General features: G+C 44.1%; 1 protein-coding gene across 1 annotated transcript in view; it reads left to right on the plus strand.

Annotated features, from left to right (window-relative positions):
* gabrr2a (gamma-aminobutyric acid type A receptor subunit rho2a) overlaps positions 1–7,909 on the plus strand; it is a 45,833-nt gene extending 37,924 nt beyond the window's left edge. The window contains exons 8-10 of the mRNA XM_063224102.1: positions 840–1,048; positions 7,084–7,446; positions 7,853–7,909. Of these exons, the coding sequence (XP_063080172.1) occupies positions 840–1,048; positions 7,084–7,407 (533 nt within the window). The 3' untranslated portion in view covers positions 7,408–7,446; positions 7,853–7,909. The remainder of the gene's footprint in view (positions 1–839; positions 1,049–7,083; positions 7,447–7,852) is intronic.
* Positions 7,910–11,386: the final 3,477 nt, after the last annotated feature.

Genomic DNA, 11,386 nt, shown 5'->3' on the forward strand with positions numbered 1-11,386 from the left:
TCCGAGTGAATGTGGGACCCCCACTATGCACAGAATGGAAGATGAAACGAAGTGAAGGGTGTCTGAAGTGGGAGTGGGAAGAAATGGGATACAGTGCAGTGCCTTGGTCTTTGAATCAAAAGGTTGCATGTTTGAGTCTCACCCCCTTACTCTAAGGAAAAATTGTGTGTGGTTTCCCGCAGTGCACTTGAGCTGAGGCTCCTAACTCATATTGCTCAGGGCACTGTAACACCGCATTGGCCTGTAAGTCTCTTCTGATAAAATCATCAGCTACCAAGTGTAGTGTAATGTAATGCAATGATGATGTACCCTTGGTGAGCTACAGGGGGCGGTAATTTGCAGACACAATTTGTGGAAACATTATATCCACCTTATTGATTTTCTTCAAGATCCACTGTGACAATGAAACACTTGAAAGACAAACACATGAAAGACAAACAAAAAAGAATACAGGACAATATAAAAAGCAAAATTCAAACAATATACTGAATATGTGATGAAAAAAAAACACATGCTATGGTCATACTGCTGTGACACAGGTGTGTAAAATTAGAATATTTGCAGAATATTATTGTGAAAGGAATGTTTTATGCATACACAGTGTTGCACATGTACAGGCAGTGTTGCTCAATGTTGCACATGATGCACTAAATGTGTATCAATATTCCCCAAACAAGTTTTTTTTTTAAATTATTAACCCTTCTTTGCATCTGCACTTGTTGTTCTGCATATTTCCTGTGCACTTTGTATCTGCTAGCGATGTTTGCTATGATTATGTCCTGTTTTGAAAGTCGCTTTGGTTATTAAGCGTAATGTTTGGGTTTTTATTTCGCGACCAGGCATCACCACGGTGCTGACCATGTCCACCATCATCACTGGTGTGAACGCATCCATGCCCCGCGTCTCCTACATCAAGGCCGTGGACATCTACTTATGGGTCAGTTTCGTCTTCGTGTTCCTCTCGGTGTTGGAGTACGCCGCCGTCAACTACCTGACGACTGTGCAGGAGCGGCGGGAGAGAAAGCTCAGAGAGAGAATGAGAGAACAGGTAAGCCAACACACCTGGTGCACACACAGACAAGGAAGCTGACAAGGGGGGGGGGGGGGGGGGGGCTTTCATATGACTTTGCTCTGGGCCCAGCAAAAGCTGTGAGCGGCCCTGCGCACAGGCAGACACATACATGGGGCTCTGAGTAAGTAACCATGTTTGTTTTTCTGAAGGTGCTTTATGCTCCACATATGCTAAAAAATTAAAGTAAAAAAAGAAACACAGTTTCCTTCCAACACTGGTAACTTATCTGAGTAACCAGTAGACCTGTATTCTTGTCTTACGAGCATCTAACTGTTCTGTTTGGGTCAAGTGTGTGGTGGGTCCTAGATTTTCAATGTTTTTCAGTAACAACACAGTCTATCCATCTCATTAGGTACAATGGAGTACATGGTGTAACAGCTATGTAATGCCATGTGCTAGTGTTATAATTGCACCACAAGAGTACTTTTATTTTTACTTTTGACACCTCTGCCTAATGGGCACACCATGCAACATGATACAGAATGGTGGGGGTGCCGTAACTCAGTTGGCTAAGGAGCAAAACCGTATAAATCTGCGGACCCAGGTTCGAGTCAAGCCTGAGGCTCCCTATGTCTCTCTCTGCTCCCCCCACCCCCCCTCACACACACAACACCTTCTTTATAAAGGATCCTGATCTTGATGTTCAATGCAGCCCCCCCACACACACACACACCACCACCACTAAAACACACAGAAGCGCACGCATGCACGCACACTCACAGGCACGCACGCACACATTCACGCACACAGATCTTCAATGTAGAATATTATATCCCAAGGGCAAAAGTTATAAAGGTCTAAATATAGGTGTCAAAATCTCCCTGAGGGGATTACCTAATGCATGCTGTAGATATTGAATGACACATCCACAAAATCCCCAGGGGGTATTGCTATGTAGAGAGTTCAAATAAATATGCCTACTCTGTATTACATAAGAATAGGATACAGTAGGCTATTATATTGTCGCTACACACGTGTACAAAGCCAACTATACCCCAGTACAATGAGATTACTGTAGAAAAATCTCTCTAAAGCTAAATCTAGTAAATCTAAAAATAAATCTTTCTTTGGCTATGTTGCTACGGTTTAACTTTCTGTCCAAACAAAGTACTATTAGCAATGGCCACTCCACCCAGTGTTGCCAGATGTGTGTGATCAAATCCCGCCAAAAATGTGCTCAAAAAGCAGCTGGAGCCGCTAAATTCTGCCCAATTTCAACAAATTGCATTGATTTGTATAGGCATAAAACTGCAGAAAAAACGCCAAATGGCCGATTGTTCCCGTTTTTACCCACAGACGGCTATCCCAAGCAGCCCAATCTGGCAACACTGACTTCACCCTGCACTACCTCCAGTAATAAAACAACAGTCATGGAGCAAAAAAAGACGTCTAGTCAAACAGAAATCCCTGTCTCACACATGACGTAATTCGCGTGGTGTCTGTCAGGCACCGCATGAAGGGACAGACGTTGACCTCATGAGTGTGGTGTGTGTGTGTGTGTGTGTGTGTGTGTGTGTGTGTGTGTGTGTGTGTGTGTGTGTGTGTGTGTGTGTGTGTGTGTGTGTGTGAGTGTGTGTGTGTGTGTGAGTGTGTGTGTGTGTGTGTGTGTGCGCACGCGCGTGTCACTGCTAAAGCACTTATAGTACATATGTATCTTAATTCTCGACCTCTGCTCTCTGGAAATATTTTATATACTGAACAGTATTGTAGTAGCAGCAAAGCCTGCAGAGGCACAGAGCACATAGACCTTACTGCAGCAGCGCGACATAGCACGTGAGGAGAGCATGCCAGACAGGACTGACTGTGTGGGAGTACTGTGCTCTGCAGGCATGTGTGCATGTGTGTCTGTGTGCGCCTGTGTGTGTGTGTGCGCACGCGCGCGCGCGTGTGTGTGTTCACATCCATTCACATGCGCTCCACTTGTGTGTGTGTGTTCATGTGCGTGCACGCTCCACTTGGGTGTGTGTGTGTTTGCACATGTGTCTGTGGAGCTCCACTTGTGTGTATATTTGTGTGTGCACATTTGTGTATACATGTGTACGTGTGAGTGCACGTGCGCGTGCGTGTATATTTTAAACACAGTGTCAACACCCGAATGGATGAGGGCATGAGAGTGGATGTGAAATCCCCTCCCTGAGTGGACTGAGAAGTTCTGTAGAGATTTTCTTGGAAAAAAGTTAAGAGGATTTTTATTTTATTTTTTCTCCCCCTCACTGTACCTTGACAGATCGGATTAAGGCAATGGTTGGCTGGGAAGGAAAAACGAAGGGGAAAGGGAAAATGGAAGGGAAAGGAAGGAAAGCATTGGGGACGTGAAAGTCAGGGAATGGACGAAATGTGGCAGTGAGAGATGGTGGCAGAAGAGCAGTGGTTCCGAACCTGGGGGTCGGGACCGTCTGAGTGGCTCACCAAACATCCACAGGGGGTCACAAAGCTCTTTAAATATTAAGGGGTTTGCAGTAATAATATAATTTGAATGACAAAGGACCAACAAAGGTCGGCGTCTGCGCCTGCACTTAACACCCGTGTATTGCTTGGTGCGTGCACTCCCAAAAAGTAGTAGTCACTCAAGATAATGGAAAAAGGAGGCGCACACAAGACTTGTGTGAAAAAGTTTTGTTGTTTAATTTCGGCTTCAATACACTTTTTCACACAAGCCTTGTGTGCGCCTCCTTTTTCCATTATCTTGAATAATATAATTTGATAAATACTGTAAATGGGAAAGCATTTAATATAAAAGACAAAACAACTAAATTTACAAAGTTTACAAGAAAGTTTATAATGGTAAATATATAGAAATGGTTCTCAATGTGTGGTCTGGAGAACACTGGTGGTGATCCATGAGATACTATCTCAACTCAAATGTAGTCAGCATTTTCAAGACAAGTCAGTGTAGGCTATTTTCATTGTTATTAGCTTAAACATACTTAGGCCTATCTAAACTTGTTCTTTCAGTACAATAACGCAGGCCTTATAGTCCATAAAATCATAAGCAATCTGCATCTGAGATACATTTCCAGCGCCTAAAATATATCATAATGCACTGTAGTGTGAGCGACGCTAATTCCAGAGCCGGTTTTACCTTTAGTCAGACTAGGAAGTTGCCTAGGGCCCCACCAAATCTGCCCTCTAAAAGGTTGCCCCCCAAAAAATCAGCCCCGCCATGGAAAAGGCCTGCAAAAATAATTCAAGAGGGCACCATGTCCATATTTTGCCTAGGGCCCCCAAAATGGTAGAACCATCACCAAAGCCTATTAAAAAATATATTTTAGGGACAAAGTGGTCCTCGAAAAACTGAAAAAGTCTGAGAAACACTGGCATTAGGGACATGACGGGTCGGGAATGGATGGTATGTGACAGTGATTGATGGTGATTGTCAGGGCCGCTGACAGCTTTGGTCGGTCAAAATCATCTGCAAGGGCCACCCCAACCAATACATACAATGTATTGACAACCCAATTCTGGTCCCTCCCCCTCTTCCAAGGTCCATGACAACTGATCCCTTTTTGCCCCACTGTTGGCTTCCCTGGTGACAGTAGATGGTGAGTTATTTGTATATGCAGGAAGTGAGCTTATTTCCTCATCACCACCTGCCAGGACCCTTCCTCTCTACTCTCTCTCTCACACGCATGCACACACACAACACACACCTCCTATGTGCTCTCTCTCTCTCTCTCTCTCTCTCTCTCTCTCTCTCTCTCTATCCCTTTCATTCGATCTCTCTCTCTCTCTCTCTCTCTCTCTCTCTCTCTCTCTCTCTCTCTCTCTCTCTCTCTCTCTCTCTCTCAATCTGACAGACACATGTTGCTGTTCTCTGACTGCCAATTGATCTGTGAATTAATGTACTGGAGCTTATTTGGTCTGTATGGCCTTGTGACCACAAATATTGCCTGACTTACTTCTTATTTTATTTTATTTCATTTTATTTTTGCTCTGATGTGAAGCAATATGAGATCTTTTTTGCATTTGAACTGAAAATATATAACTTGGCTGTCTGGTCCCGTTCTGACCTGATATTGCTCTTGCCAGTGTCCCAAGACACCAATTGAACTTCCAAACTTTATTGCAGAGGCGTCACTTTTCAACTTTTCTTGGTAAACAAATGAATGTTCCAGACACATAACCTCCAGTTATCCCAATGTGATGCATCACAACCAAGGCTGCAATGTTTTTTGCCAGTCAGAGAAAAAAAAAGAATGCAGCCCTTTTATCAGTGCCAGGCTCCCAAAAGTAAGGTCTTATTTTTATCAACTGATGATCAGAGATGTTTTACTTCAAAAACACGGCAGGGCTTTTTACTTTTGTAAAAAAAACTGTATTGACCCCTGTGGTGAAACCTCACTCTGGAAGCCGTGCATGTTCATTATGCTAGGCAGCTGTGGTTTTCTTGAGACGTTACGGTAACACTTTATAATAATGTCTGCTTATAAAGCATTAATAACTTTTAGTAAATAATGAGCAAATGATGAACAAAACATTAACAAACGTTTGTAAATTGCTGGGAAATGTTTTCAAACATTAACACATATGAATAAAAATACTCTGTTGAAAGTTTTGTAAAATCTTGTTTGTAGATATTTCATAAAGAATGAATTAAATTTAGTTAGTAATAAAAAGATTTGTTAATGTTTTGTTCATCATTAGTTAAGTATTTATAAGCAGACATTATTAAAAAGTGTTACCGATGTTACCTGTTCCGGTGCCAGACTAAACCCTCATCGCAACAATCACTTCCTTATGAAGGCACAACCACAGCATACAGAACCCAGTATGTGGTGTATGATGGACAGCGACCACTTGTTTCAAGCCACTGGTGTGGAGGCACACAAGGGTGGCTTTGTGTGTTCACCGCGGACAGCGCAACGACACGCCACGACATGACACGCCACAACACAACACAACACAATACAACACAACACAACACAACACAACACAACACAACACAACACAACACAACACAACACAACACAACACAACACAACACAACACAACACAACACAGGCATGCACAGATAGGGATGAGGTGGTGCTTAAGCACCTGCCCCTTTGCCCTACTGGACAAACAAATGCTCATTTTAAAAGTTATTTTATGAAAGTTATTTTCGTCACAATGTACTGTGGTCCATGCTGATATGATAGTCGACAAATTCTTGACAATCAAACGCTTGTGACAATAATGCCCCTAAAAATGTATAGCCTCTATAGCCAGCCATAGTGAGGCAGCTGGAGGTTCCACATGCCCCCAACTAACCCATCAGCACCTGTCCCCCAAAATGTCTGTGCACGCCACTGACAACCGTCACGAACACCATCTGTCCTTCTCTCTCCCCGCCCACCCCTCCTCACCCCTAACGCCCTCAACAAGCCCCCACCTCCCATACAGAGGACTTTTTGTGCAGTGTTAATTCAACACCCGGAGAGTCGGACAAGTGTTGACTTAACACTGACAAAATTACTGTGCACTGAATAGCCCTCTGACCCTGGACTCCCTCCTCCTACACATCTTGCCCCTGTAGGTATTATATTGTGCGTTGTTTACTCTGTACTCCTCCACACATTTTGTATGCGCTATGCAGCTCCATAGTCAACGTACGTAGGTTGAGTCATCATCTCTCCTTGGGGACATCATTGTGCTATCCAGAACTTCAGCAGACCACACATTTCCTTCGTCTGTATCTATATGAACATGCACTCTATACACAATATCCGCCGTTTCTTGAGTATGTCTTTTCTACGTGCACCGTTATGGATAAATGTGATCCAAGGTAGTATTGCAATGTCTTTGGTCATCATGCTACATCTTTTCTTCTTCTCCTGTAACGACATGTGCGGCTGCAGTAACTAATGTAATGTGGTGTGGCTGCTAAATGTACAGTAATGTAACCTGTCCTTTTTCCAGTCTTATCTTATTTTTCTGCCGTCGCTGCCCTGCACGTGTGACTTCATTTAAAGTAAAAGCAAGATGTAATGTGACTTCCTGTCCTTAACTCTTGTCCCGTCTCGTCTCCGCAGTCGCTGCCCTGCACGTGCGGCATGTCCCACACGGGCACCATGATGGCGGACGGCACCTACAGCGAGGCCGACACCAACAGCCTGGCGGGCTACACGGAGGCGCCCATGGTGCCCGAGGAGGAGCCCGAGAAGCAGCACCGGGAGCACATGGTGGTGCACCTGTCCGTCAGCAGCGAGTCCACCACGGCGGCGGCCACCAAGAAGAAAGGGCTGCGCGCCATGCGGCTCCTCCAGAACACGCACGCCATCGACAAGTACTCGCGCATCATCTTCCCCGGAGCCTACATCATCTTCAACCTCACCTACTGGTCCGTCTTCTGCTAATCTGGGGGTGTGTTTCTCGACAACATCGTTGCTAACTACGTAAGTTAGCAACTTACTTAGTTGCAATGCAATTTCCAATCGGAGACCTAGTAAGTTGCTAACTGGTTAGCAACGATGCTTTCGAGAAACAGGGTCCTGATCCATTAAGACATAGCAACCAGAGTTGTGTAAAGTAGACGTAGTACTTTTTACAGATGTGATAAGAACACGAGTAGTATGACATTACAAAGTTGAAACCATGTAATCATACCACTAGTGTTGTAATTACATCTGTGAAAGTACTTCTTCTACTTTATACAACTCTGTTAGCAACCTAAATCAACTTCAACTCAACGCTCGATCTACTGGTCAGTGTTCTGGTCAGTGGACTGTTGACTTTATGCATTCAGCTTTACTGTACCGTCATGTTCCATGGGTCTTATATCCTCTTCCTCCTCACCTACAGGTCCATCTACTGCTGATCTGGTGTGTCCAAAGGACCCGTGTCAACTTCAACTCCAACTCCATCTGATGGTCCAGTGGATTCAGCTGCCTGTCTGATGTTTCCTGGGACCTGCATCATCTTCAACCTACCGGACTACTGTTGACCGATCAGGTCCTAGCTACCCAAGTCAACTTCAACCTGACCTACTGGTTGGTGTACTGCTGATCTAATGGACTGTACGTTCATTTACCTGAGCGTAGCTTATAAAACTTTATCAGCTTCAACCCGAGCTACTGGTCAGTGGACTGCTGATATAGAAGATTTTGCCGCCTGTATGAAGTTGCACGGGATATACATCAACCATCTTCAAACTGGATCTACAGCTTGGTGTGCTGCTGATCTAGCGTATCCCAATGGCTTGTACCAATTCCACACCAATCTTTGGTTAGTTTAGTGACCTGTGTCATTATGTTTGCCCTGGAGCTAAATCATCTTCAACCTAGGTCTACTGGTCGGTGTACTGCAGCTCATCGAGTGCACTTGTAGCTTAGTAACCTACAGTATGTCAACTTCAACTCAACCTACGATCTACTGATCATTGCAGCAGGGAAGCCGACAGAGGGGGTGGGGGGTGGTCAAAGGGATCAGTTGTCTCTGGTCCAGGGAGAGAGGGGGCCCAGAAATGGGTTCTCATAATAGCATTGTATGTATTTATCGAGGGGAGCCCTACCAGATGATTGTCCCAGGCCCAGTCAAAACTCCCTGACATACTGGTCAGTGCACTGCAGATCTTGTGTGTCCCAGTGACCTGTATCACCTCCAACCTAATGTACTGTACTAGTCAGTGTACTGGCCAGTGGATTCAGCCACCTGTCAGGACCATGTTCTCATGGAACTACATCATCTTCAATCTGGCTTACTACTAGTACTGCTGATCTATGGTATCTTAGCAACCATGTTAGTTTCTCAAACTGATATACTGTTTACTGGGAAGTGCACTGGTCAGTATACTGCTTCCTGTGTCATCATGTCACCCCCAGAGTTTCAGATCTTGCCAAAGTAAAAGTAGAAGTACTTTTATGGTGTAAGTACTACACTAGCACATGGTATTACATAGCAGTTACACCAGTTATTCCATAACGTTGTTTCTGGAAAAACCTAAAAACCTGAAAAGAAAACCCGAAATTTGAACCAAACCAGCGTAGAATCAGGTATATTGCTCCATTGTAACTGTAGACCAGTTACTCAGTGAAGTTACTCGTGTTGGGCGGAAACTATGTCAGATTTTGTTTTTCTACCTCTACTTTTACTTTGGGCAATTGTGCAGAGTCTACATAATATTCAACCTCAACCTCGTAATTATACTGCTGATGCAGTGGGTCCCAGCCAGCCAAATGATCTTCAACCACCAGGCCCACTGGTCGCAGTTACACTGTCATACTGATGGTCCGATAGATGTCAGCCATCGGTCAGCCATCTGCTGCAAACTTGACCGACTGTACCTGAGCCAGCCAAATCATCTTCAGCCTGACCAATTAGCTGGTGGTACTGCTGGCCGATTTTGTCTAGCCGACTGCCTGCTTACATCAAGGTTAACCGCACCTGGCCACCGGTCAGGCTGCAAACTGTGCTGAATAAACGTAGTGTAGTAAAAGTCCTGCCATATATTGCTTGTGTGCCCTCATCATAGGCACAGTACTGCAACTTCACTATAACTGTAACCAGCACATGTATGTATGTGGCAGAAAATGAGGATCAGCTGATTATGTATTGGCTATGTGGCAACTACAACTATGTGGCAGCAGGTTTACCTTCTAAACCCTGCAGTGATTGCTACGGCTACCAGTCAGTGTACAGCTATTCTAGTGCATCCATCAATCAGCACAACAACCAGCCAGAAAGGGAGGGGAGGGAAAGGAAGGGGCGGTCGAGGGGTTCAGGCTTCAGCAAGGTCTCGGTCGAGACCCCCAGGGGTTAAGTTAATCCTCCAGGGCCTGTTTAAAATTCCCAACCTCTTCCTCCACCAGCACACAACTATTGCCATTTGCACCATCGCCTCGAACTGCACTGGACTGGACTGCGACACAGCAAGATGAGCCCACACAGACTTGAGTGTCGGCCTATCATGACCATCTGCTGTTCCTTCCTGTTGCCCTCATAACATTCCATGTAATTTTATGTTTTATTTATTTGTTTACTTGATTATTTTATTGATTTCATTAGGTATTTTCTTTCTCCATTGTCCTTCTAAATGCCAACTGGGTATGTGCAACAGACTTGATTCTGCACACGAGAGGAGGGCGTGGATTCCCAAGTCATCAGAACGAAGAAAGACACATAAAACACGGAAGATACACTATCAGTCGGACGATTCCTTTCATTGCTGGCTGTTTTATCATGGACTTCTATTGTAATATCTGCTTGAAGAAGCAAAAAAAAGCCAACAGTGACCCACCAAATGTCATTTTTATTACTGAAGCGATTCTTTAATACGAGTGTTACAAGTGATGTTGGTGTTAGCTTTGCTTTCAGTTAGGTTGCTCCAGTATTTATTCACTCTGTGTGTGTGTGTGTGTGTGTGTGTGTGTGTGTGTGTGTGTGTGTGTGTGTGTGTGGGGGGGGGGGGGGTACTGTGTGTGTGCTTTTGCTTTTGTGTGTATGTGTGTACGTGCATGCGTGTGTGTTTGTGTGTGTGTGTGTGTGTGTGTGTGTGTGTGTGTGTGTGTGTGAGAGAGAGAGAGAGAGAGAGAGAGAGAGAGAAAGAGAGAGAGAGCACATGGGAGGTGTGTGTTGTGTGTCTGCATGCGTGTGCGTGTGTGAGAAAGAGTATGTTTGCAGGCACATTTGCATACACGTGTTCCCTGTGATATTGAATAATGAAGAATATGTTCAGAAGAATATGCATTTACAGTATGCCTCTGGACAAACATCATTAAGTGATAAATAGCATGTGATTTACATTGAGCACTTTTCCAGAAGCAGCACCCTATTTTGCTACCCCAGGGGGCCGGCATACAAAATGAGAAATAAAACCAGAGGACTGTAAACATGAGCTTGTGTAATTTGCTGCATTAGTTTTGAAAGTGTTATAGTGTATGTTTCCCTCTCTAGGATATATCCCACACACTCTCTCAGATGTTCTTTGAGCAACATTGTATTTATAGCCTAGCTTTCTCCATCGACACACACAGAGTTTAAGGCAAGGGGGGCTTTCCATTTCATCATGTTAAACTTGATAAGTCTTGTGACTACATCTGCCTTAAAGTGTCTTGGCCTGATTGATGAAAAAAAAAAACAGTCGAAGTAGATGGCTGTCAGAAATATGTGTTGTTACTGAGAAAATGTTTTTGATCATTAAAGCTATTACAATGTTTTGCTTATTTGGAAATCATGTTTGCATTTGGTGGGAAAGAATGTACAATGTATTTATGATATTCTGTAGAACAAATGACAAATAAGTAAAGGTGTTTTCAAATAACGGTTTTATGTGGCTATTCTTCAAATAAACAATGACAGCACTGTAGTTTACATAACAGACAGCTGGCGGGACGCTTG

Source organism: Engraulis encrasicolus, chromosome 19, assembly GCF_034702125.1.
Source record: "Engraulis encrasicolus isolate BLACKSEA-1 chromosome 19, IST_EnEncr_1.0, whole genome shotgun sequence".
Taxonomy (NCBI): Eukaryota; Metazoa; Chordata; class Actinopteri; order Clupeiformes; family Engraulidae; genus Engraulis; species Engraulis encrasicolus.